The 27934-nt window shown below is 40.1% G+C and overlaps 2 protein-coding genes across 2 annotated transcripts; both read right to left on the reverse strand.

Annotated features, from left to right (window-relative positions):
- Nucleotides 1–2030: 2030 nt before the first annotated feature.
- On the reverse strand, nucleotides 2031–9213 carry lrrc58b (leucine rich repeat containing 58b). Its single transcript, XM_086090357.1, has 4 exons — nucleotides 8514–9213; nucleotides 5136–5264; nucleotides 4777–5054; nucleotides 2031–2875 (listed from the first exon to the last, which is right to left on the reverse strand). The coding sequence occupies exons 1-4, from the start codon at nucleotides 8969–8971 to the stop codon at nucleotides 2679–2681; spliced, it is 1062 nt and encodes a 353-aa protein (XP_085946483.1). The 5' UTR covers nucleotides 8972–9213; the 3' UTR covers nucleotides 2031–2678.
- Nucleotides 9214–9975: 762 nt separating this feature from the next.
- On the reverse strand, nucleotides 9976–27925 carry fstl1b (follistatin-like 1b). The gene is made up of 11 exons (XM_086091856.1): nucleotides 27761–27925; nucleotides 27578–27634; nucleotides 17349–17450; nucleotides 17066–17195; nucleotides 16475–16507; nucleotides 16189–16319; nucleotides 15220–15341; nucleotides 14831–14943; nucleotides 12975–13085; nucleotides 12804–12898; nucleotides 9976–11488 (listed from the first exon to the last, which is right to left on the reverse strand). Exons 2-11 carry the CDS (start codon nucleotides 27632–27634, stop codon nucleotides 11447–11449), a joined length of 936 nt encoding a protein of 311 aa, XP_085947982.1. The 5' UTR covers nucleotides 27761–27925; the 3' UTR covers nucleotides 9976–11446.
- Between the last annotated feature and the right edge of the window lie 9 nt (nucleotides 27926–27934).

Below are 27934 nucleotides of genomic sequence, written 5' to 3' on the forward strand. Positions count from 1 at the left end.
AGCATTCCCGCGCATTGTAGTGACTTTATTTTTACCCAACTTAAGCGGGTGAATTCAGATTCTCAAGTCCATATTTGATGAGTGACAGACCGAACCAGAGACAATTTTTCACTTTCAGTCAGGTTGCTCTGGAAGTGGATTTGCAGCATGGGGGCGCTGACTGTGGTGACTGAAGGGTAAAGCTGTCACTTTAAATTAAAAAAAAAAAAAGTATAAGTGGCAAGCAATGATGCTACAATTGTATAAGTAACCAGCTTGAATAGCCCCCTGTGCGGCCACACATATTGCACATACCAGAAACCGTCACTGAGCTGTATACATGACAGCTGGAGTTGAAAGACTATTCATGTTGAAAATACCTTTTGCATAGCAAGGAACTACATTTAGTAACTTCAGTGAAAAAATGGACAACTTGCAATAAATGTAGCAAAACAATATGATTTGTTCCAGACAATCAGTGACGAAAAGCAATCATAACGAAAAGGGTGTAAATTAGCAATTATGCTCACTACACAATATTTCTGTTTACACTGTATACTGATGTTCATTAACATGCAGTCCTTTGTAAATAATACTAACAATTATATATTATTTTTATTTGGTTCGTACAAAAGTAAAATAAGACATGACACAATCATTTTATATGTTTTCTAGCGTTTGGAAAAGTGCCGTAATGATGAAGAAAGACTTAACTATTTCAGGAAAAGAAACAAAAACTTAATAAATAATACAATGAAGTTGCAATGAATAAAAAAAGAAAAAAAATATCAAATAAGGCCGCTATAAGTAAAAAAAAAATTCAAAAAAGTGGGTAACTTTATTCTTCTAAAACAAACTAGAAAACATTTTTGTATTTCTTAAATATAACTTTTTAAATTCATTTTTTTCATTTAAAAATAACATTTCCTCATGAAACTAAGATATTTTAGTTACATATATATTTTTTCTTGAGACATGATATAACACATCTCAAATATTTTTCCTATGAATTTTCTAAACCTTTCCCTCAAATAAATATTACATTTATCTCAAAGAATATGGATTTTTTTCACCTTGTATGGCATTGTCTTGTTAAATATGAGATTCTAATGAAAAAAAAAAGACTTCTCAAATAAAATAAATTTTCTCCGAAACATGACATTGTTCTTAAGCTTTTCCTCAAACATTAAACTTATTGCGCAATTGGAAAAAATAACTTCTTTCTAAAAAATACAATTCCTCTAGAAAATTTGACTTTTCACCATATTTCCACTTTATTGTAACATTAAAACGTTTTCACCCCGCTCAGAACTCATTTGCATGTAATAATGACATCAGTGGGCCAATTGGACTTTTTAGCCCAAAAGCGTTCATTTTTTTTTAATAAAATGTCATCACATTAAAAATGCTTACTATAGGTTTCCCTGTATACTGTAAGGGTGACCTGCATACATAATGGAGGATTATCACAGTAACTTTGTAAAGTCTTGATTGTTCTACAGCAAGCCAGACTGGATTTAGGCTGGCCGTCATGTGTAAAGGCTCAGCTGAGCATGCGTACTGATCCAACACTTGTCATGTGCGAGGCCTTTGTGTCTATGTTCCATATACAGTAGCTACTATTTTAATAAATGAGCAGTAGATGACTCCCTGAAGAACATGTAACATGGCGCAGTGCATACGCTCAAGAGAAAAGTGAAAAAGACAGCAGCACAAAAGAAACAAGCTCCTGACCTAAAGCTCACCATACATAGCCAGAAAAATCATTTTGTTAAAATAATAAATTGGAGAAAGAGGTCATTCAACAGACCACGACAATGTGGTACTATGTATGTATCATAAAAAAGCAAAAACAATTAGGCACCAAAATTGTCTTCTTGACTGACAATGAATTTATGTGGGAAAATGTCATTCAAATTTAAGAAATTTGCCATTTTTGGTGTTCCACACACACTCTTTAAAAAAAAAGAAAAAAAAAGGCCCGCTTTATAAATCTGAATCAAATGTATACAATAGTTTAAACTTGAATAAACAACCTGACACAGTGAACATACTATGCATATTTTTTATTATTATATTCATATACAAATTAAAGTACCTACAAACATTTTCTGTTTAAGTGCAAGCTACTCTGCTGGTTATTATGTACTGTAGAGTTCATTTTTTTAATTTTCGGAAATGATTGGTAGAAAATCTGTTATTTGGTTACATCCACTTATTGTGTGAGAATACAAAAACAAAATCCTAATAATCTTGTCACATTTCAGGGTACATACATTACATTGCTTGACACACACAAACACATACAGTATTAAAAAGACATCATTAGTAAGAAACTATTAATATGGTCATTTAGGTGTCACTGTAACATTCTCAAGTCTAATCTGCGTAAATCAAGGAGATTGTTTACAAGCTACCAGCTAAGATACATTACAGATCTCAAAGTAGAAATTCTGATTTTAAAAAACAAGTTTGATTGCATCGGTATGTAAGCGTCCCTGAACATAAAACAGAAATGTTTTTATGTGTCTTATGTCTTGAGTGAATTCCTGCAGTGTACCTGGGATACGTCTACGAACGGTTTTAAATTGCGAAAGCAACTCATATATGCCTCATTTAAAGCTGAACTGGATGTGTAGAAGTAGAAATTGTGCGTAATAGCATACAGTTGGGGCTGCACAATGGCGACAGTTTGGTTCCTAGCCCAGCAGCACCCTCTGGAGGCGGTCGGCGGGCACGCTGTTCTCATCCTCCGACTCGGCGTCGCTCTGCGGGTTGGAGCTGCAGGGCGACGTGGTGCACTCGGGCGAGCACAGGTAGTGCATGAGCGGCAGCCGGTACTTGCCGCAGAAGTCCACAAACTTGATGTGACGCACGCACGAGTCGAAGTAGACGCCTGCGGAAGGGAACGAAAGCGGTGATGGAGTCTGCTCATTTTCTTTTCTCATAGGAAATAATGCAAATTGGAAAAATTGCTTCCATGCTGCCGCCGTCAAAAAAACTTGAATTGTAAAAGCAATATACAGTGGATATAAAATTATCAATGCCAGAAGGTCAAACTAATTAATCCATTTCAAAACTTTTTCCCCCCTAATTAAAAATAAAAACAATTTCAAGGGGACGTAAAAATAAACAAATGCGATAATGGCGTTGCGCAAGTGTACACACCCTCTTACAACTAGGGATTTAGCCGTGTTCAGAAATAACCAATTACATTTAAACTTGTGTTGGGATGTACAAGTCACCATTTAAAGTGCATCCGATTAACACTAAATGAAGTTCAGCTGTTCTAATAGGCTGTGCCTGACAAGCAAAAAATACTCACCCTTCATTTTAAAGATGAGACACATGCGGTGACAAAGAGCGGGGAAAAAAATCACCGCCCAGGAGGCGAGTCGCGATGAATATTACGTCTTCTGCTTTTATTAATGTTGTTGTAGGGCTGTGCAATTCATCGAAATTTAATTACAATTTCAATTATTACACTCCACAATTACAAAATTGGCATAATGGTAAACAAAAATAAAAAAATCATCCATTTACTACCGCTTATCCGGGGTCGGGTCGCGGGGGAAGCAGCTTTAGGAGGGAAGCCCAGACTTCCCTCTCCCCAGCCACTTCAACCAGCTCTTTCGACGGGATCCCAAGGCGTTCCCAGGCCAGCCGAGAGACATAGTCTCTCCAGCGTGTAATGGGTCGTCCCCGGGGCCTCCCGTCGGTGGCACATGCTTAGAACACCTCTCCAGGGAGGCGCCCAGGAGGCATCCGAACCAGATGCCCGAGCCACCTCAACTGGCCCCTCTCCATGCGGAGGAGCAGCGGCTCGACCCCGAGTCCCTCCTGGATGGCCGAGCTTGTCACCCTATCTCTAAGGGAGAACCCGGACACCCTGCGGATGAAACTCATTTCGGCCGCTTGAATCCAGGATCTTGTTCTTTCGGTCACAACCCACAGCTCGTGACCAAAGGTGAAGGCAGGAACGTAGATTGACCGGTACATCGACCACCACAGACCGATACAGAGCCCGCATTCCGGCCGGGCACAGCCCGAAGAGGCAACGTGGGTCCCTCTTCCCATGGGCTCACCACCGGTGGGAGGGGCTAAAGGGGTCGGGTGCATAGTGGGCTGGGTGGCAGCCAAGGGCGTGGACCTTGGCGGTCCGATCCCCGGCTACAGAAATAAAAAATTATCAATACTAATTTTGAGTTGTTTAAATGTATATATTTGCACCTTTTTATTTTAAAATGACTTATTTAATGAATCTTGTTTGACCCAAAAGGAACTTGCATAATTACAGTGTTTCAAAGAAATGTATTTGTCTTAATATTTTTATTACATGTTTAAACATGTTCTTGTTTTGTACCAAAAAACTAATTATTGTCCTAATCGTGATTACAATTATTACTAAATTATGATGTGATTAATATTTTCTTCATAAGCGAGCAGCGCTACGTTGTTGTCAACTTAGATAGATTATTTTGAACCGCTCGGACAGAAAGCCGCTTTCATCATCACCACTACAATTTCCTGCTCTAAAGAAAAAGCAAAAATGTGGAGGTCATCCTTTTGATGTTCACTCAGCTGAATTCTCACAGGACTTGCTGATTTGCATTAAAACTGCCCTTTCCTGAAAATCAAAATTGACTCTTGACATTAAAAGTTGTTTTCACAATTTTCTTTCTTTTCAAAAAAACTAAATTCAGACAAGACAAATTCACTGGCCATTATCAGCCTTCCCGATGCTATTTTCTTCGGGAGACTCGTATGGAAGCAAACAAGCGTTGGGAAACAACTGACCGGCACATTTGGGGTTGGGGCACTTGCTGGCCAGGTCCAGGTACTTGAGCAGGTGGGAGGGCAAGTCTGGCGGCGAGTAGGGGACATTCCTGCTCTTGACGGTGCGCCCGGCCAGCTCCAGTAGCGAGGGGGGGTCGTACATCAGCTCCTTGACAAAGCGCACCACCAGCGGGTTCCCGCGGAGGCTGAGCTCCTGCAGGTGCACCAGGCTCGCGATCTCCCGCGGCAGGTACGTCAGCAGGTTGTTGTGGAGACTTAACGAGCGCAACGAGTGGAGCCTGAAGTCGCGCAAAAAGTTCAGGGTGAGGCGAGGGCACCTCAGCGGCGACACGAGGTGACGCGAGGCGGTCTAGGCTTACCGGGTGAGCTGCGGTGGGACACTTTGGATGCGGTTGTCACACAGCACCAAGTAGCTCAGGTAAGGCAGGTTGGCAATCTCGGCAGGAATGGCTGAGATGAAGTTTCCGCCCAGATACAACAACTCCAGACTGCAAGAGGAAAGAGGGGACAACATTAAATAAAGATAGAACATTATGGATCATATAAAGGAAGTCTTCATTCATGCTTTTTTATTTATTTATTATATATATCTTATTTGGCATCTAACAGGAAACGATACATTTATAAGCACACATCATTGCCACTGCTTTTCCATCATGCATGTGAAATGAAAAGTTTCTTCTCAGGATTGAATGCTTTTCTATGAAAAGATTTTAAGATTTTCTTCAACAACATCACAGCTTTATTCTTGTCATATAAAAATAATCTAAGGTGGAAAAAATTTGATCTTATCTCTTTTCTAAAATAAAATAAAATAAAATAATTCACAACCTTTAAAACAGAGTTTGTTCTGGTGATGTTTAAAAAAAAAATATCACAATTATTCATATTACTACTTTTTAAATCTTGTAATATTAAGTATTAATAAACAACAACATTGTCATATTACAGGAAACCATCACATTAGATGTACATACTATAACTAGTATGTACATCTACCAAAAAAAAAAAAGGACTAAAAGCATTTTCTGATTTTGGCAACTAATATGCTTAAATTGTAATAGATGGGACTTAATTCTAATAGTACAATAACTTTAATAAATAATGAAATTACTAATTTAAAAAATATATACTCTTATGACCATTTTTAGAAAAATGCAACCTATGAATACCCATTTCCCCCAAAAAACACACAAATCACAATAAATAAAACATCTAATTTTTATCAAAACAAAAAACAAATAACACTTAATTGTAATTCTAACATTCCCTTTATGTGTCCAAAAAAGACAAATTCCTGTTTTTTCTCTGCCATAAAAACAAATCAACCAGAAGGGGGAGCTAAAGGTACATGCGCCGATGCTTGTGTGAAAGAGGAGAGGGAACAGGAGTCCAACTTTATTTTGCAACTCAACATCGTTCACTTGGTGGAAAAAGAAAAACATCTATCCATCCAATGCAAGCATTTTTATTTATTTTTTGCTAGCCGGTGCTATCCGTTGAAGTTAACCTCTAGCGCCTGACGGATCATGCGTGATCAATATGATAAGACGTGGAGGTCTGATCTTTCACCGGGCACCAGGTCACTAAGGCGTGCTACTCAACTCCAAGACAATAAAACCTTCACTGGTCCAGACAAATGAATCTCAGTTGGTGAAGTTCTTAAATAATTTGGATTTTCCAATTGTTTCAACCTGATTTTGTTGCTCAATCTGAATTTAATTTTTTATATGAAATAACTGGTGTCGGTTCCGCATTTCAATGCATTGTTCTTTCTTTTTAAATGAATTGTGTAGTCAAAACTAAAATTAATAAGTTTTTGGTCAATTCATGTAGATGCAAAAGTAAGTGAACCCTGAGCAATTGATACCTAATCAATGATCAGATTAATTTACAAGCAATTTATTAATAAAGTACCCATAATCCTTTTTAACCACTGTTGTCCAAATCCTCTGATTTTACAACAGTAATTCTCTGATTTCTGCAGTCCTGCATGAAAACGTGTGATCTTTTGCGATTTATCTGCTTTTACTTTGGAAGACAATGACCAAATCTGAATCCGAGTTGAATTGAGTTCTCCATAAATAAATTTCATGATTGATTATTTGCCAATTCTGGTTTTGCGGGAAGACTTGTGACCGTCGATTGCGAAACATTGCGTGTAATGTGTTTGTGAGTCCTGCTTCCACTTGAAGATGCAGATGTTTTTATTCTGTGACTCATGAAAAACTGTTTCGTAAGCAATGTTGTTGACAAAAACTTTCGTTTTGATGTTGCGAAACCCAAACACACAGTTGATTGTCGTTACATATAACAGTCTGGAAAATGGATTGCTGCGTATTAGGACTGTCAGATGTCCTTCTAAAAAGAACATTCCAAGACAACTTTGATTAAACTGAGGTTGCCACAGTCAATTGCGCTGATGTCATCAATAATTAAGCCTAAGCCTCTCAATTCAAATGCCAGAAAAAAGTTGCTTAGTTCCAAGCAAGCCAAACTGTTGGGTAAATACAGGCCTCAAAGATGAGCTCAGTTATACAAAATGTCCTCAAATCTCAGCATACAGCTCACGAGAGGAGGACAAAGCTTTTGCATTTGCTTGGCTCATTTCCTAATCTTACTCCAAAAGAAGGACCAGCCTGACTGTTAAGGGAAGAAAAGTATCCACGGGAAGAACTTGCAAGCTCCAATTGGATTGCCCGTTAGTTTTCAAGGGTGGTGTGTTTATTATTATTAATTTTTTTTACAGTAAAATTGGTGGTTTTACTCTTCACACTTACATGATGTGAACATTTGGTCAGTGAGGTATATCTACAATATACATTATATACTATGATTAGGCCGAAATGTTTTAGAAAATAAATGACATTGCATTTTAACTCATTCACTGTCATTGACGCCTATAAACATCTATTTCTATTTGTTTAACATTTTTCCCCACTTTTGTTAACAAGAGTATAAAAACCTAGACATTTTTTTAAAATAAGCATTTTTTTTTTAAAGAAAGGATTATCAAAAATTAAGGGCGTCTGGCAATTATTTATTTTAATTGTAATTAATCACAAGACTAAAACTCACGATTAATCACAAATTTAATATCTGTTCTAAATGTAAAATATTTGTTTTCTAAGTTTTTATACTCTTGTTAACAAAAGTGGGAAAAAATGTTAAACTAATAGAAATAGTTCAAATGATTTTTTTTTTAAACAAAGACAAGCAATAAATTAATCTGTACAATTTTACAATATATATAAACATATATATATATAAATACATGTTTTGCTGTTAGTTTACAGTATCACTGACTTTAAAAAAATTGTCTCGATTGCAGTAACCTAAAAGAGACCTTCAAGTACTCGCCTTTAACCCCACTTAATGAAAATAAAAACACCTGATTCATCACCCACACACTGCGTGCAGCTGAACTACTGACCATTTGTCCTCACACACAAAAAAATGAATGGTGGGTCAAAGGGCGATGCGTTCATCACAGGTGACCTCAACAACCCCTGTCGCCATGGTGATACGCCCCGCTTTTGTGGACCTTGTCGTGAGTGAGGAAAATCCCGAGCCGTACCTGAAGTTACCTTGCAGGACTCGCGAACGTAGCTTTTGTAGCGCAGGGCCTCAACCTAAGCGACCAAATTACGTGCCTATACGTCATACTCGACACATGTGACGTAACGTTAGCAACATTATTACGTTTCTATATTGCCAACACGCTCGTGGTGACCCACCTGGTTAGGTTTTCAATCTCGGCTGGAATACTTTTCAGTCTGTTTCCGCCGAGTGATAGCGACTGCAGACGCCGGAGTTTGGTGCACTGCAGCGGGATCTCCTCGAAGCGGTTCCCGCTTAAGTTCAACACCTCCAGCTGCAAGGAGCCGAAGCCCTTGGGCAGCGAGAATTCGTTCAGTCGGTTGTTTTTGGCTATGAGCGTCCTGAGCTTAGCTAGCCGCGTGATGTCCTCGCCGATGGCCGACAGTCTGTTGTTGCTGATGTCCAGCAACTGCAGGTTGCTAAAGTGAGTCACCGACGAGGGCAACGCGCACAGCCGGTTGTTGTTCAGGTAGAGCTGCTTCGTGTCTCTTTTCTTCTCGTCGCTCACGTCATCCGCGGTGAAAGTGTTCAAGTTGGAGCGCGAGAAGTCGAGCACGCCGTCGCTGCCCACCGCCGCCCCGCCGTCAAGCTCCATTTTGGGGGTGATTCTTTTTTTCTTCTTTCTCCAAAGTCCGAGTGAAGTCCGTGTGGAAGTTTTCGCTTGGACGACACCGTCACAAACGTCACGCCCTCTTGATTTTCACGTACTAACACACTTGTCTCTCCTCCCGACAACATTTAACAACGTTTCGCTGTTTGATAACCGCACATTACACGCAACAAAAAACGTCAGCTAGTATGCTAGCGGGCTACATTTGTAGTTGTTCGCCGAGGTTGCTCCCGCGTTTTGATTGGTCGAACCTGACTCTAAGCCCCACCTAGCTCGTTTTTTATTGGTTCTTAAATCTGGCCTATGCAGGCCACATTTGTAGTTGTTCGCCGAGGTTGCTCCCGCGTTTTGATTGGTCGAACCTGACTCTAAGCCCCACCTAACTCGTTTTCTATTAGTTCTTGAATCTGGCATGTAACATGCAATGTATGTAATGCATTCAGCTATATTGTTTTTATTTAATAATAATAATACATAAACAGATACATATTAATTTTCACAGTGCTGCACCATATGCACTCGCATGATTATGGTCCATCATGCAAACTCGAGTGACATTACGCAACACGAGACGTTGGTTACACGGTTATGCAAGACTGCAAGCATGGCATGGGAAGAAAAGGATAATTTGCTTCTAAATAATTTTTTAAATGTCCTATGCCAAATTATTAACAAACAGCACGGTAGATTAGTAGTTAGCACGTTTGTCTTTTTGCGTTTTGTGGAGTTTGCATGTTTTGTCTTTCCTTTGCGTGGGTTTTCTTCCAGGACTTTGGCTGGCTCCTACATCTCAAAACATCCATGCTAAATTAATTGAAGACTTATGTGTGATAGCTGTGTGTGGCCGGTCGTTTGTCTATTTGTGATGGGCTGGCAACCAGCCCAGAGAGGGCCCGACCGACCTCTTGCCCAAATTCAGATGGGATTGGTTCCAGCTCAGCCATGACCGTATGAGTGTAGATGTAAGTTTAAACGCATTGAGAGACAGGTTCCGTGGTGTACAAAGATTTATTGGCTTCCATACATATTCCTTACAGTCACTTTTAGTGGCCTACAAAAATCTCCACAAGGCATTTCTCACTTCTCAGCATGAGTCACAAGCCACAAACCAGCCAAACATCACAATACCACACTCGTGTGGCAAAAACCATTGTGCAGGCAAATACTGTTTGCAAGTCTAAGGCACTGTTTTTTATTGTCCTAATTTAGACGCAGGGTTTTAACAAATCATCACACTTAGGAAAAGGAAAAGCACATTTAATACACACACTGTCTCTCTCAAACATACACAAAATCCACAAATCTGCTTAGTGATGCAACTACATGAGCAAGGCTAGTTCTTTTGTAAAGAGTAATTCTGAAAGGTATAATGTTGTTGCTGGGTCCAGAGTAATGTGTTACCTGGAGATTTGTATACATAATTCAAAACATCTTCAGCACATCTTTGGTTTCAGAAGTTCCCATGCTATGTTCAGATGCAGGGTACCAGGGTACATCTCAGCCTGCAGTCCCTTTAGCACTGCCCCCCCCCCCCCCTGTTAAGTGGCAACTCTTTTGGGAGCCGTAACAGAGGCTGAATGGGTTTCTGTGTGAAAGGTGTTACAGAATTAAGAAGTTTCACACACAAATTGGAGAAAGCAGGATATTACTGCCATTTTGTGACAGATAATTAGATGTGTGACGACTGCTTTCAAGTGTGAGGTAATATTAAACTTCACATTTTTGGCCCATTTTTCTACCATTGCCTTACACCACACCGCTTTAGCAACACGGTGGGGAAAAAATGACGTGTAAAAGGCAATGGCGGATAAATGTTGGGTCTGTGATGTGATGCAGGAACTCTGTGTGAGTGAGAACCGGATGGAGAGACCCTGGACGAGATCTAGGATAAAAGTAACACGTCGCTGTACTAATGCTTAAGCCCATACAATGTATCTGAGTGGGAACATTTTGAGCTAAAACTTAAATGGCACCAACAAACTACATACATGCTTGTTTTTTGCTGCAAAATGCCTAACAGGATGTAAAACACCTCTGGTTGGTTGTTTGGATGAACCAAGAAAGCAAAGAGAAAACGAGTGCATTGGTCAAGTATACATAAATCGCAAGCAGGTGAACCCTCCCACTTCCTCGCTTCTAACCATAAAGCCAACGCTGCTCAATCTCAAAGAGAGTGACATCATACTTTTTTTGTCCTCAAGAACTGCAAAAATACATAGAAGTGTACAAGAGTAGTTAATACAATCAAATATGACAGTACTGAATAAAAGGGAATCATAAGATTGTCCCTAGAATCAAACAACGTCAACATAAACACTTTAACACTGTAAAAAATGTATTATAATAATAACAATTAAAATAGTAGAGAAAACAGAAGTCGTAACAACACCCGGGCTGCAAGGTAAGTCAAGTATAGAGGAAGGGTGGTAGTGTGCATCCTCTCTTCATCTGTGTCCTAATTTAGGCCTCCTTAGTGCTAGCCTTCATTTTCTCCACTGTTTCCTGTAGTAAAATAACACACAAAGATGAGGATCAATACCGTAGTTGCATGAAGGAATTTTATAACATTGCACTCATATAAAAATAAAGCAGTAGCTATTAAAAGTTCAGGAGGAAGTAATTCAGTTCAGTTGCCCTTGTTTACTTTGTTAGTGTTGTGCTGTTAGATTGTACATCTGGAAAAGTATTCATAGACTTGACTTTTCAAAAAATAAAAAATAAAATTATATATATATATATATATATATATACATATATATATATATATATATATATATATATATATATATATATATATATACATATATATATATATATATATATATATATATATATATATATACATATATATATATATATATTAGGGTTGTGAATTGCCTAGTACCTGGCGATTCGATTCGTATCACGATTCATAGGGCACGATTTGATACAGATTAATCCCGATACGAATCTATAAATTGATTATTGCGATTTTTTCCCTCAAATTTAGAAAATACTAATCAGTTAACTTTTACATGTAAACTGTAAGATTTGTATGAAAATGTATTTATTTATCTGAAAATTAAGGCTTATAACTGAGCCACTGCATTTAACAAACAGGTTGCAGTCTGCTTCATGTTTGAACAGCACTGAAATAAAATATTAAGGCTTAATGTTCCATTAAGATAACATTCTTCCATGCTTAATGTGTGAATCCTAACCCTAAGTAAGATGTTTTGTTGAATATTTTAATATTTTAAAAATAGATTCGGCCGCATATCAAATCGATTAGAGAATTGTGCGCTGTGATATCGCGATATATTGCCAAATTGATTTTTTTCTAACACCCCAAATATATATATATATATATATATATATATATATATTTTACAGTAATTCCAGTTTAAAGTTAGCAAACTGAGCTACATCTGTATTTAAACAATTATTTCGTTATTAATTTGTGAAGACAATATATACAACTGTATTTCTCACGGATGACCAAAAACTGAATTTAAGATTAAGTGTAATCTAATCCTTAAGGAACTTCATTTATCCATTGGTTCATACAGTGCTGTGTAGTAAAATGTTTTTGCCAACATTCTACTAATTACAACACGCTCACGCTCTTTTGAGACAATTTCCTCTTCAAAATATGCTGATTCTAGCTTTCCTGGCATGTTTTTCTGTTACAGAAAAGCTTACGTCGACAAATTTGAACAGAGGATGTTGTTTCACGGGCTGTGCAGTTTAATACAAATCTCCTTTGTCAAGAAAAACTCATTTCCCTTATCCGAAGAAACACGCTCGGCTTGTTGGTTAACTGATTAAAAAACCCAACCTGGTGTTTGTTTAGCTCTGCCACACGGAGGTCCCACTCCTCTTCTGTCATCTCCGCATCAGCATCTGTTGACTCATCCACAGCAGCTGTCTTGTCTGCACCAAGTCAGTCAAATGTGGTTAGGTACAAAGATACTGAGGAAATAACCAAACGATTATTTTACTATCTTACCTGTGCAGGTCATAGCAGTGCATACCCAGTTGCCGCATGCACACACGCAGCGGTTACACTCCACCTGTGTCTCTGCACCGTCCTCATAATTCTCATCCTCCAAGGCGCATTCTGGGAAAATACACAACACAAGGAGTTTAATGGGGAAGATTAGATAATAGAGCATTATTTTTCCGATTCAGACACCACCATAACTATGTACTGTAAACATAGTGGGAACAGTAAGGTCTAAAAAAAAAAAGAAGGCATGTTGGGATAAGTTTCGGATGAACAAACTTGAAAACCCTGACCTCAACCCCATCAAACGGCACGGGGTGAACGTATTTTCATTTTGACTTCCTGCAAGTGTAATAATGGCCAGATGCCAAAATAATTTTGTCTATGGAATATCAACTAATCTGAAAATACCGTATTTCCCCAAAAAGTGGTCTCCATTTAACGATACTGAACGCAGAAATTTCAATTTTGAATCGCTACTGCTTCCTGTGGCCAAAAAATGAAACTGCACACACCATCTTCATGTACACATTGCGCACATGAAATGCGAACGCGAATCCAGTCTGAAAATTATTGGCCAGGACAGCTAATGTGTTAATCTACAAATGAGATGTTTCAGTCATAAAGGCTATTGTAAAGATATTTTGGAGCAAATTCTTACGTCTTTATTAAACTAAACAAATAAGTGCTTTTCCCCAAATCGATGCCCTTTTGCCCATTGTAACGATGATGCTAACCAAAGACAGCAACGACTAACACATTTCTTGCCAGCTTTCAACTACCGACATCCTTGCATAGTATTAAAAAAAGATGTTAAGTGACAGTTAACAACTCTGTCGGCTTTGTGATTCCATTTATTTATGTTCCGTCACGACAAAGGCATCTCCTCAATAACACCAGACCCCTTTTGGATGCCTTGTCATGTCTGCAGTAACAATAATTTTAAACTGAGGTAATCGTTTACTACTGAGCCCATTGCAACCAAAACAGCAGCACTTACTGAATGACTACCCTGCATACTATTAAAATGCCGTTATGTGAAAATGAATGTGGCCAATAGCATTTCTGTTTCATCTAACTCATTCTGCAGTGTCGTATACTATAAACTGCCTGCTTAGGTTCTTTAACATTTCCCGCTCTCCATTTTTAAATGTCAACCCTAGTTTTTAGTATTATGAAATCGTATATTTGTCCAAGAAAAGGCCTTGACATTTTTCTAGTTGAGTAAATAAACACCCACGGGCCACAATACGAGGAAAAACAGCACTTAGGCAATGTTTGGATTATTTTTATCCCACAGAATGGGAAAATAAAATTGTTTGATGGTTTGGGGTAATCCTAAAGTTTCTCAATAACCACACAGGGCCTTGAGTCTGCTGGAACCCCAGGGTTCAATGTTCTGAACTTTAGCCCACATCTGAGCATAGTACACTGATGCCACCAGCAGCTGAATTACAGCACCGTGTTCTCTTTCAACTCCACCACATACGCCAGCTTTACAGATGCCATATCTGCTCTGCACGTCTCAGTCCAACATGTCATATACTATGACGCAAGGATTTTTTTCCCCCCCTCTGTGAAAAAAGTGAGGAGTCAACTTTCGGTGTGGCGTTTATTCACTTATGATGGTAATTCATTTGACAAAAACGTTAGTTGGCTTTATTCTGTTCAGCACAGGGCTGTAGTGGTTAGCACGTCTGCCTTGCAGTCAAAAGGTTCTGGGTTTGAGTCTAGGTGAACAACATGTATGGTAGGTTAATTAAGACTCTAATTTTCCCATAGGTGTAAATGTGAGTGTGAATGGTTGTCAATATGCGTCAATAGAGCTATACAAAATGGATGGATGGGTTTAAGCTCACTCTTCTCAGGCGGGTTGAATCCAGGCTTCAGGCAGTTGAGGAACTCATCAAAGCTCAACTTCCAGTCGGCATTCTCATCAGACAGCTCAATGAGGGCATCGACACAGAGACTCCTGGATAGTGCAAACACACTTTTAATAGAAACATAACTGCGGGCTTCCATACGGAGTGCCCCACTAGTATAGCTTACACCAAAATGGATAGAGTTCAACGACGTACCTAAAAATAGCTCTCGAGCACAAAGTAGAGATATGCATGTGCAAACATTACCGCGGTTACTTGCAAAGTTAGCACAAAGGTCAAATAACTGACAAGCAAAAAAAAAAAAAAAGAGGAATGTGTAACATTAGCCTTATCTTTCAACAGCCATCATGCAAGCAGATACTAACCGAAGCAGCTTGTTGCTCTCCTGGTCAGCGTAGGATTGCATCTCAGTCGCCGCAGACTCGTTGTGTTGGATGAACTTGAGCAGCTCAGAGGAATCCAGCATGGAATCACCGCTGTCATACGACTGCCAAAAAATATGATGCACAAAAATGGCTTCAGTGTTGTTTATTCCAGATACAATAGAACTTCCATGTATGCTCATTTATTGCTATACTTAATGGTTTTCATGATTATTGTTTATACTTTAAACTTTTAAAAAGTTTTGTTTTCGAAAAGTTATCTAAAGCAGGGCACACAGACCGATGTAGCTGAATTTGAACGTTTCCCCGATATGTGTGGGGGTGGGAACCGAGACCTGCTGCAACTACTTTTCTCTAATGAAGCTTCTCAACTCACGTCAACATAATTCCTTGGCACTAATATGTCACAAGGTGCCATACTTTTATTGCTGAGCACAAAAACAATGAATAGGTGAGTTTTTCGGTAAATGTCAGAGGAAAGATTCCATAAATAAATCCTGAGTATGTAAACTTGTGAGTCGCGAATCACATGCTGCTACATGCTGGTAAAATGGTTTGGGGTGTCAATAAATGTTAAACCTGTTCAATATTTAGAACCGTAAATCCGTCTGTCAAGCTCTGGTTAATAGCGGAGCGAATTGTTATGTTGAGTGTTTCAACTTTTGTCACAGAAAAGTTTGCAACTAAAAGTTAGCTGCAGCTATCTCTTCTTCTACTGATACAGTTGCTTATATGTATTTTCTGGGGGGAGGATCCCATTTTCACCACGCTGCCTCTTACAGGTCACTCTTGTTACTACACCTGACATTTCGTTTGAGAAAGACACTCACGATTGCCGGAGGAGACATTTTATGTATGTGGTTTGCCGTGTTAGTCAAAACGTGTAAATTGCTGACGAGCAGTAATCAAACACTCTGATCTTGTGTGTGTACCCCGGCTTGGTTGGCCCACCTTGAAGTACTTGAGCAGGATGTCAGAGAGGTTGGAGCCCTTGACAAACCAGCCGTCTGGGACAACCTCTGTTTGCAGCCACTGGATCACACGGCTCCTCAGCTCGTTGCGGTCTGCAGCGTAGCACACCACTGCGGGACGAGTAACATTCTATAGCTTAATGCTGATGAATAATTCATTGTGAGTCTATATTGCTTGCCAAGTATTTTTGTTTTTCTGACCATGCTTTAGAATTATACCAACACAGACAGCCACAGCAAAATGTAAAAATGGATGGAACACTCACCTGGGCTGGCAGCTGCCTGCTCGCTCTTTTTCTCTAAAAGGTGTTTAAAAAACAAAAAACAAGACCAGTTATTATGTTTAATGCTGATATCGGTTTCTTGGCCAAAGGTCTGAAAAATGGCACAAGGTGACATAACTGGCCACCATGAAGAAATTGCGTGCCACGGCTCAGATCAACGTTCAAGCTATCAGGAGTGCAAATTGAACTTTACAGAGGGCGAGCAGTTAAAGTTCATTCCTGAGTTGATAAGATGCTATTATTACAATCTGTTAATAGATAGATAAAGGCACAAATGAGCTTTGCTGAGTCACAGCGACCTCTGCTGGCGACTTTTGAGTTAGAATAGCATTTGACACCTCCTCAGATAGACGCCTTAATTTTCACCAAAACAAAGTGTAAATACTTCAGTTTATAGACATTGTTTACACACGGACCTTCAAGAGTTAACTGCTGAGACTATTTTGACTAACTTTATTTTCCAAACAGCTGACCTTACCAAAGAATGTAAACTGTCACCACTTGCAAAGTTTTTTAAATTTATTTTTAAAGTCGACTTTTCACTTGACACGAGTTGCAAACATCGAAACGTACCTTGGCAGTGTCCATCGTAGGCCACTTGGATCTTCAGTCCGCTCAGACAAGCGTCTCTGTGCAGTTCACAGTGGTTCCTGTAGGTTTTACTATTGCTGCCACATACTGACCTCTTGTGGGGCTTGCAGCTCTGGAGAGACAAAGGAAGTGAGGGACATGCAACGGAAACTATGACGTGGAAACTCACTCACTCACTCACTCACTCACTCACTCACTCACTCACTCACTCACTCACTCACTCACTCACTCACTCACTCACTCACTCACTCACTCACTCACTCACCTCTATGCACAGACAGCTGGGCTCCCCCTTCTCACTGATGGCACACTCTCGCCCTGCGCCACAGAAAACATTGGCACACACTTTGCTCTTGCTCTGCAGCTCCTGAAATAAAAGAGGACAACAGTGGTTTCACAATTCACACACATTTACATAAACAGATGTGAAATGTTGCAACAGCACATTATGGCAGATTTACCTTCAAGGATGATAATATCACCATAATTACATTATTTCATAGTTGTTGGATGCTTGTAAGGCTGGATTTATACTACATGGTTAAAGTAACAATTATATTTTTTTGCTCTCAAGAGGCATCATTTGGGAATTGCGTCATGGAGCGCTCGGAAACGGATCATTTCAGATTCGGATCATACGTCTTATCTAACTCCAGTATAAACAAATTGAATGTTATGTTTTTGTAAAAGATAATGCTGTATATTCCAAATGGCATAATGTATCATGGAACATTATCACTGGGGGTTATTTGTCATTATCTGGAACCTTATATGCACTTCTATTGTACTACTCGAACTATACTATTTTTTTTCCCTTCACCACAAATCTGACAGAAGGAAATCACTAATCTGTGCTACGGGCAAATATGCAACGCTGCATAGTTAGATGGAGTTTCTCCTCTAGGTGGCAATACATCACATGATGTGAGAGCAGCTGCTTGAACTCAGTGGGTTATGATTCAGACTCAGCCTCGACAGATTAGTCAAAACCTCCTATGGAACTGCGTGTTGACAAGTAAACAGAATGAGAGCAGTTTTTTCCCCCCACTTTGTTTATTTCACCATGACGTCTTTTCTGTCTTTTATCTTTTGTTGTCGGCTTGTCTGGTGTGTCAACCCCGTGCTCCCCCCCCCCCCAAAAAAATAAAATAAAACGCCCAATCTCAAGCAGCAAACACTCACAGACTGCTTTATGACCCTCATTACCTCCTCCATTCTCCATCTGTGTGCCTTTTTTGTGTCTCTGGGGTGTGTGTGTACAGGGTGTCTCCACATCTGGAGTCTGGCTTGTGTGTGTGTTTTTCTTTGGGCCTGTTCCCATACAATATTCTCCCCCCACTTCCCTCCCCCTCTCTAAGGCGCTGTTTCCTGTAACAAGAGCGAGGCAGAAAAAAGTTGACCATTCCTGTGCTTGAGCACACGTGAGCGTGCGGTCCACATTCTGGGTCTGGTATGCGGACTCAAACAAGGGCTGGATTCTTGGAGACTCACATAAGCTCAGCAATAATTGAATGTAACAAGATGGATAATGGGTGTGGGGGAAGCTTGAAGTCACATGCCAAAGTGGAGCAGACTTTAACCTCAAAGTGGCGAGAGGAGCTTGAGGGAAACGGTGGTTCAATTCTGTGCATGATTTAAAAGTCGCACACATAATAATCCAATGTTGGGGGGAAATCTTCAAAGTGATCCCCGTGGCTTCAAGCTTGCACTGAAACCACCACCATGAATTCTGAGCTCTGCAGATCACTCGTGTTGTGTCCATCCATGTGCAACCAGCAGACAACAACTAATAAACGCAGAAACACGGGGGGGGGGGGGGGGGGGGCGTTTGTTTTCACTCAACAGCCAATTACATTGGGCTGTTGCTATAGTGAGAGGGGGCACCGGGAGAGACCACAAGTGGCATAATGAGATCACGGCAGAGAGCTTTTGTTTCGATGTTATCATTGACCCTCATGTCACAGCAAAATGTTTCGCCACATCCAGGTAGTTCGTCTCAATATTGCCATTGTCACTCATTATTATTTTGAGGCAAGGATAGATTGAAATCCACGATTTACAGACCATTAAAAAACAAACAATTTTTTCAATCGTTTTAGTGGGGTGCTCAACCGTTTTCACTGCCAACTGCGAACACAATTTGTTTTGGAGCGAGAGAGGGGCTAACTATCTATATATAAGATAAAAAAAGAACACACTCAATAATCACACAAACAATACCTTCTGGACAAAACCCAATACTGCCAGATTTGAACAGCATTACTCATTTCAGTTAAAAACAGCAAAGGAGCGCTATGATCTTCAAGATAATATACAGTAAACAACAACTCTATTGTGTGCCCTTATTTTCCTCACCATCTTAATACTATAAAAAAAGAAATACGTTTTCTGGGCCACTTATATGTGAAATTCAATAATCATTTCACGGTCTGTGCACCAAATACGAAAATACATCCTTCTTGAGTTTGGATAGCTTATGTTTAACCTATAGCAGCAACAGTATACAAGTCAACTATAAAAATCCAAGGAACAAAGTCAACAACGGTTTTGTAATGCTGAACATAGAGATATAGATATTAAGCATTATAGTCAAGGAGGCAGATGACCGATATTTGAAGCCCATATTTGATTGCAGTAAAAAAGGCAAACATTTTGAACAATACAAATGGCAACACTTTATTTGAGTGCCTTTCAGCGTGTTTATTAAACAGCTTTTCAACATGATAAAGGTTTTCCTAAACAGTTTCCAGGCTCAGCAGAATCTCTTTGAAAGTTAACTGAAAATTTAAACAACCACCGGGAAATAAGTCCCTGAGGTTTACCAAAGTAGGATGATCTATTATCAGCTAGAAGATTATTATTTTTTTTTTAAATGCCAATGCCATAAGCGTCAAAATGCCAAATATCAGCATAGATACACCTAGTTATAAAACAGTAGCCCAGCCGATACTTGGTATATCCCTACTGTTTACAGGTAGAATGCCACTCAGTACTGCACAAACCTCTACCAAGGCCGAATTGTTGTCAAAAGTATTGATTTGTGTTTATTAGTCCATTTGTTTGTTAATTAGCAGGCTACTTACTGGTTTATGGAAGATAATGTACACACTGGAGGTACCATAATGTGTTTAGGACAACAAACAATGAAAATATATTGTTGTAACTGCTTCTTCATCCCGGGTATCCGTGCACCATCTAACCATCCATTCTCTGATCCGCTTATCCTCAGGCGTGCTTGAGCCTATCCCAGCTGTCATTGGCCGAGATGCGGGGTACACCCTTGAACTGGTCGCCAGCCAATCACAGGGCCGTGCACATCTGGCACAATCTACTGTATGTGTTCTACTATTACTGTTTTACAATGACTGCTATGAAAATAGTCATTTAAAACAGGAAAGCTGTCTTAAGACTTATAAAAATGGATATATGATATCTCATCAGGAAACATCAAACCAGTACATTTCAGCATGTACCCAAATTAAAAATTCTCACAAATTAAAGTCACTCTCTCCACTTCTGTCGGGTGTTCTTTGACATGAATCACATTTTAAACTGATGATTTCCAATTAAATATAAATCACAATATTCTAAGAAATGAAGTCACGCCCATCCTAGAGTACTTTTCATGTCAATAAGATATTTGACCTTAGTTGCCTCCAGCCCTTGCCCTCTTCCTGTTTCTTGATTTAATACAATTAAAAAAAAAAAAACTTCTGGAGAGATTCATCGACTTCAATGATTTTTCTAAGAAGCTTCATTGCAGCATCTTGCCATCTCAGCATGGCATCTCTACAAGTCTGGTGCACTTCTGCCCGGACGTGCCCTGTCACCTTGTTTTATTCCCACTGTCTTGTCCTTTTAGGGCCGAGTGCCATTGGACCGAGACCAGCTTGTTCTGTTTAACGGAAGGAAAATAAAAGGAAAGAGGGAGTGGAGAAAAAAAAGATGATGAGATTGGGAGGAGATGGTGACGATAACGCTGATAGAGTTGAATTGTTCTGTGCTGCGATTGACATCAAATGTATTTTCTTTCTTCCCTTTGCTGATAAAGAATTATTACCATAGCAGCAGGGCACACGATAACGGCATTCACACTTCACAGGGACATTTTGTGCTTGTATGTGCACATTTGGGCTGTTGTGCATAGGTGTGCGCATATCTTTGCTATGCTCCGATGAGTTAGAAGGTCAATCAATGGCTCTCGAGCGTCAATGTCGCTCGGCAGCCAATTGGGACCAATTCGCATGAGTGCCCTTCTCCTCGTTAGCGTGGAGAAAATATTATGATGGCTTGTATGTGGAATAAATTAATCCCAAATACCAAATGAACCACAAGATATAAGAATGGATTTTTGCTCATCTCGTTAAGTTAAACAATTTAACCATAATATCATTTCATCATATAAAGTTTTCTGAATATATTTTTAGCTTTGAATGTTCTGGATTTCTGCTTCCTTACCAGTCAGGAATTGAGCAGAAAAAAAATCCTGTCATGAGTTGCCATAGCAAGGATGACTATTCTCAGCCTCAGTAAATGCAATCCATCACCACAGGCTTTTTTTTGTTTCAATCTTTTCTTGAGCTTGTGATTCAACATAGCTCATCGTGGCTTAAGTGGCTATTGAGTGGTACAGAATGGCACTATGTGATATTTGACACAGAGCCTTCGTTGTTGTTCTGCTTTGATGGTTTACTCAGGAGCACAAATGCAAAGATTTTTTCATTTGAACTGCAAGCTCTCAAATCATGCCATAAGTGAGCTAAGTTGCTGGATTCATGGGAGAAGAACACCAATTTGTTCTAAGTGTACTCTGAAACAAGTAATGATGCCTTCTTCTATCACTTCTAACTTTTTTGCATCTGAACGGAACAATTGATTTTTACCACCTACAGTAGAACATCAAAAGTCCTGGAGCTCATGCAAATCGTAACTAGATTTTGGGGGGAAACGGCAAAACTACTGCATGTCAACCTCAGAATAAAGAGTCTCAAAAGATAAAATTTGGGTCATTTAAGCACTTGACTCATGTTTTCTTTTTCTTGTGACACTTCTAAAGAAGGTCTGACTATAATAAGGGGTATCCAGAAACGAGTCGATTGAGTATGATTTTATAGGTTCCACTATATTAGCAACATCGATGATATGATCTGTGTTTGAATGAGCATGTAAGAATTGGGTCAAAACCTAATCAAGTGCCTCTTCATTAGCAAAATGGCTGAGTGATTTCGACAGCCACAGAAAGATATTTGGACGCCAGAGATGACTCACAACACAATAATTTCCAAACTTCTAAATATGCTCCAGTCTTTAGTGAAGTGGTTTAAAAGCTACAGAGGAATTAACTAAATTGAGCACGAAAATTTGAAGAGGTGAGGGACACTTGACATAACCCAGAGCGGGAGAGTAGGGCAGTACATTCCTGAGCGCCTCAGTTGGGGTCTGACCGGGTTCGTCTTGAGCCAAAATCTCGTCGGTATCTAGGTCAGAGTGGTTGCCCCCTGATCTCTCCTTATCCTGCATTTCCTGCCTTTCTTTTGTCTCTCCAGCTTTTGGACATTGGTTCAGTAAGCAGAGGTTCCATTTCACTATGCCTTCCCGAAGGACAACTCAAGACAAATGAAACTCTCCTGCTAAGTATGAACTAGTTTCCTGCTGAAAAATATATGCGAACTTGTGCCTAAATCCAAATGCACGAGGGAGAGGCATCACAAGCGAACGACTTTTCATCTGTTACTGATGGACTGGAGTCATTAAAGCTGGAGGATTTGCCCTCAATAATTAAAGTACCTCTGGATGTTGTTGCCTTCTTTCCGAATCTAATTAACTTTATACATCTCAAATCAGACTTCAGAGTCATTTCTTATGTAGTTGACAGCTTTGTGAGGAAGCATGTTCTAACCACAAACAATGGAGTCTTCCCTTTCCTTATAGCCTTGCTTAGAGAATGTGCTGTATATGACAGATACAGCAAATGACCTGAAATAATGAGGACCGAGAAAAACAGTCAGGATTAAACAGTTGGGGTGGTCTTGGGCGTTCGCTAAGGGACAGGCGTGGGCTGAGATGAACCCCGCAGAAACAAAAGCATCCTGGGTAATGAGCAGTATATGCAGCCATCTGCCTGTTAGTCTTCACCCTGCTTCTTATTCAGTGTGAAAGGAATGCATCGACAAATAAGATGAGGTCACTCCCGTCTGCAGCCTCCCGTTTTCCGCTCATCTCCAAGACCTTGTAACTTAAGGTAAAGACGATGGGAGACAAAGACAAAGAAAGTGAGACAGACCAAAGAAAAAGCCTAGAAGGAGTCGCTAACTGGGTTGGGTCACATCTGCTCTCAATTAACTCATTCAGTGCCATTGACGGCTATAGACGTCAAAAATCCACAGGGAAAATGGTGTCCCCCTTTCACCAACCACCTGACCTACTTCCATTGTGTCTACAACTTCCTTCAGTCAAACCTGGTACAATATGTTCAGTTTCCTTGTTCTTCTGTTCTCTGCATTTTTCCAACAGGAGGGAGGGTGCTCGGGAGGTGTCTGCGCCGAGGCTCAATCCAAAGCAATGACTACATTCCCTGCCCTCCTCTCCGCTTCCTCAATGAGGCCATTATTGGGGTTTATAGTTGGAACAAGTGAGTAGTCCATTTAAGAAAAGTTAAACTAGCATTTGTCAGACAAGCTTTGAAGATCACACTTCTTCACTCGTCTTGAAGCCTCGACTGGTCGCACGTTTGCCAATTGTTCAATGTCATATTTGATCTCACTGTCAAATCTTCACTGCTATGGTCTTTGTAATCTGGGCCGCAGAGGACAGAATCTGTCACGCCGGATGTTGCTTTTCATGTGTTTTCTGTTTAACAGTGAAGCAACAATACAAAGCCTGCTAGCGCACTAACCGTGTGGAACAAATTAAACTTCCCCAGAGAAGAGGGAAAAAAGTGATTTTTAACACAAATTAGAACACATTTTCTTCGAAACTTCTCAAAGGATAACTTTTCAACGAAGTGTTTTAGACTGGATTTGGCTGTCAATCAGTGCGTACATTATTGTTCTGATTGTTATTTTGTTTAAATGTAACGGATAAGCCACCAGTCCAGTTCCTAAAGCTGCACGATTACTCTTTTCAAGCAAATCCAATACTGAAGAGAACATACCATGGGGATGTGAAACACAACCTCCCCTCCACCCTCCACCATACACAGCCAAGTCTTACCTCATCCTTCTATAATTGCACGAGCATGACTCTGTCCCTATTCTGTTTAGTCCCTGCCCGGGCTGCATGACTACATGTCGAAATGCAGTTATTAGAGCGGTCTGATAATGACAGAGGACAAAGCGCCCGCCCCTCCCCTCCACCACATGCTCATGTTCTCTCCACCTGGGCGGATATTTTTAGCCCACCTTGGATGCAAGAGAACCGCCTATGGAGCGCCTACAAGGGAATCAACATCTACTTGGGCATGTCCTCATTGTTCTCTTGCCTGCTGAAGCCTGAGAGGATAGCGCTCGCGTGCGCCTTTGCCTTGACAACTGCAATTTTCATGATCCATTGCCGGCCTTTCTAGATAAAGTAACCATTCCACTCTGTCGCCGCAAAAAAAAAAAGGCAGGATAATAGATGTGAATGTAGAGATGCACAGGCCCGCATCCTGGTCCGCTTTGCATATCAACCTCCTGTTGTGTGTGGCTTGGTATTTCACACTGCGCACAACACAAGTGCTAAACCTCAGCCTCTTGTCGAAGGTGATGCAATTTTTACCTCAAGCACTCTTCTTGTTGGCTGTGTAGACAACGGCATTTCAACTAAGACAAAAAAAAAAAAAAGGGTGCTAACGCTTGTCAACATTACAGCGACCAGTGCAATACTTTAAATTCTAAACCTTATGAAACGACTTTTCAGAAGTATTCGTAAGGATCCTGGAAGATAAGGGGTCAATCTCACTTCGCTATTTTACTCAATTCTCTGTTAACTTGAGCAAATCATTCAAAGATAAAGATAGGGCTGTGCAATTAATTGAAATTCAATTACAATTTCAATTTTTACACTCCACAATTACAAGATCGGCATAATCGTAAACAAATAATCTTGTTTGGTTCAAAAGGAACTTTTGTGTTTCAAAGAAATTAATTTGTCTTAATACTTTTTACATGTTTAAACATTTTCTTGTTTAGTACCAAAAAACTAATGATTGTCCTAATCACGATTGTAAGTATTACCAAATTAATTGCGATTAATATTTTCTTCATAATCGCACAGCCCTAGATAAAGAAGTATGATATATTTTCTCCTGAGTTTGTACACGTGAAAAACAAAGAAAATTTGCCCCACAAGTCATAATAAACTTCGTTTTTTTTGTATTTCATTTCAGGTATCATCCAGGCTACCAATGTTGACAACTTTGCAGTTTTTGTAAGCAGATCATTCCCTTGCCCATGGCACACCGATTGATAATACTGTAATGTATGTCGTGTTGCAAAATTGCTGCCTGGCAAGAAGTTTTTCTGTCCCCGACTAAACTGCAGTTCAGCACCAGTTTGAGAAGCTATCACACTGCTCCAATGCATTGAAACAGAATATGTTCTTGACTTCCTGCTACAACCACCACGGATGAAAACACAGACCTCTGAAAGTATAAAGCACAGATGTCAAACTCAAGGCCCTGGGGATTCACCAAAACATATAGATGCCTGATGGAAAATGTGTGGCATTAATTAGTCCTCCATTCTGTGTTTGTAGCTTCCTCACAGAACTGTAAAGTTTCTGTGGACATGGGCAACAGAATTGAATAACTTACACTTAATGCAAAACCATCATCTTATAAAGTGTCTCTGATGATAGCAAACACAGCCTGCAGGCTCGTCTGACACACGCATCGTAAATGAGGCTTCTGCTGCAACTTGTTGACCTTTTTTTTAGACAGCACACTGGTATGCCAGTTCAAGCCCTTCCCATGGTCAGACAACAGGCCGTATATTATCAGGGTAATTACCTTCGGAGAGCAGATGCCGCCCCATTAAGTAGCTAGCGGCTTCATTGGATAAACTGTGGCCGAAGCAAGCCATTCCTTGCAGATCGCCATCAGGAATTGTATAAGGCGTGCATACAATGGTTCATTCTCCATGGCAGGCAGGCAAAGGTGGGGGGGGGGGAAGCAATGGAAGATCAGCAGGGGAGGGGGGAAAAAAGGGCTGCGTCATTAATGGCCACCATCCAAGAGGTTGGTGTTATAGACAATTTGCTGAGTCTTTGTTTTATAACCTCTGCCAAGGAGGTAACGTTTAAGTGTTTGCTTGTGTGTGTGTGTGTGTGTGTGTGTGTGTGTGTGTGTGTGTGTGTGTGTGTGTGTGTGTGTGTGTGTGTGTGTGTGTGTGTGTGTGTGTGTGTGTGTGTGTGTGTTAACGGGACAACATCAAAAACTGCTTTGTGAAATGGTGGGACCCCTTACATGTTTTATTTATCACTGAGGAAACTTTGATTCCACGAAAGATGGTGGATATCTTCGTCGCCTTCATTCGTCATGCGCATGTCGGCCACCCATAGGGTATTTCTTAAACGTACTTAATCCAGAGACATATTCTTATACTGCTGCGGAAACTAGCTCATTTGGTGCCATTTATTAGCTCAAAACGTCATATCTTTAGGATCACGTGAATCCATGATCCCCTCTAACAGTATAAGCCAGGAAGGGCAAATCATTAGTAGAGGCCCACAGCCTGTCAGTCATTCTCGTGTTTTTCTATCTTTCTTATAATAAGATAACAACCTAATTAAAAAGAAAAGCAGCTTATCTTCTATGACAGTGACTTAGTGAGTTAACAGGGTATCCAACCCAAAGCCAGCTGTGCCAAGTGGAGCCATGAAATGCCACCCGTGTGTCTGCTCTCCAATTTACCAAGTGACACTACACCTCAAATGTCATCATTGTTTTACTAGTGTGTTCAGTTGCCATTGCGCTGCCACAACATGCCCTTGTTTACTCAGAGGTTCTTCTCTTAGCCGTGTGATACTTATAAAGCAAGCATCCTCGCATTCCTCAGCTCATTCTTGAAGGCACACTGACCACCCAAATGGGCTGTTTGGACACCATTAGAGCAGCTGCCAAACAGCCCAGCATTTTTTTGCACCCAAAGCATCCCCCAACAGAAGTGCAAAGTGTAGGTGGAGCAGCACTGATGAAATGTACACAAGGACTACCTTCCTCCTTTTCTTTTCACAGCTGCCTGCCATTCATGTGTCACTCTTTTATATATAGTCCCCTTTTCCTGAGACGCCTAACTTTACAAAAGGAGCCTTATTGGTTTTACATAATGTTGGAAAATGTTGATTGGTTCCAAACTCTATAAACCTTTTGGGGATATTTTTTGGAAAACCAGACAAGAACACAGTTTTAAACGCGAATAAAAATCACGCCATCAGAAATGTAGACTAGTTTTGTTGCTCTTAATGTTTCGGCATGTGTTTTTAGACAATCAATGTAAAAATGGACAAACTTACCTCTGCGTGGGAGAGAGCCAGAGCGAGCAGAAGGAACACAGCGACACCGCGTAACATCTGGTCGTGAGTCGGGAAAAAAGTCAGATTTACCGAGCTAGAAACAGCATTTTTGTTGTTGTTGTTAAACCTACTTTTAAGTCATGCTAAAACAACTATAGTCGCGCGTTCTTTTCAGTAACTTACCGTTCTAGCTAAGAGCTTGCTTGGTGCTTGGCGAAGGAGAGAATGATGTTCGTCGGTCGTGAAAAGAAGCAGGACCGCGGCTTGGAGGAAATTTGAGCTGCTTGGAGGAATTCGAGCAGGTCCTCCGGTCTTTCTCCTCCTCTCCCGGCTAAAGAGCCAATGGAAATGTCTGTT

Source organism: Leptonotus elevatus, chromosome 12 (assembly GCF_054856555.1).
Source record: "Leptonotus elevatus isolate MCC_2025b chromosome 12, RoL_Lele_1.0, whole genome shotgun sequence".
Lineage (NCBI taxonomy): Eukaryota > Metazoa > Chordata > Actinopteri > Syngnathiformes > Syngnathidae > Leptonotus > Leptonotus elevatus.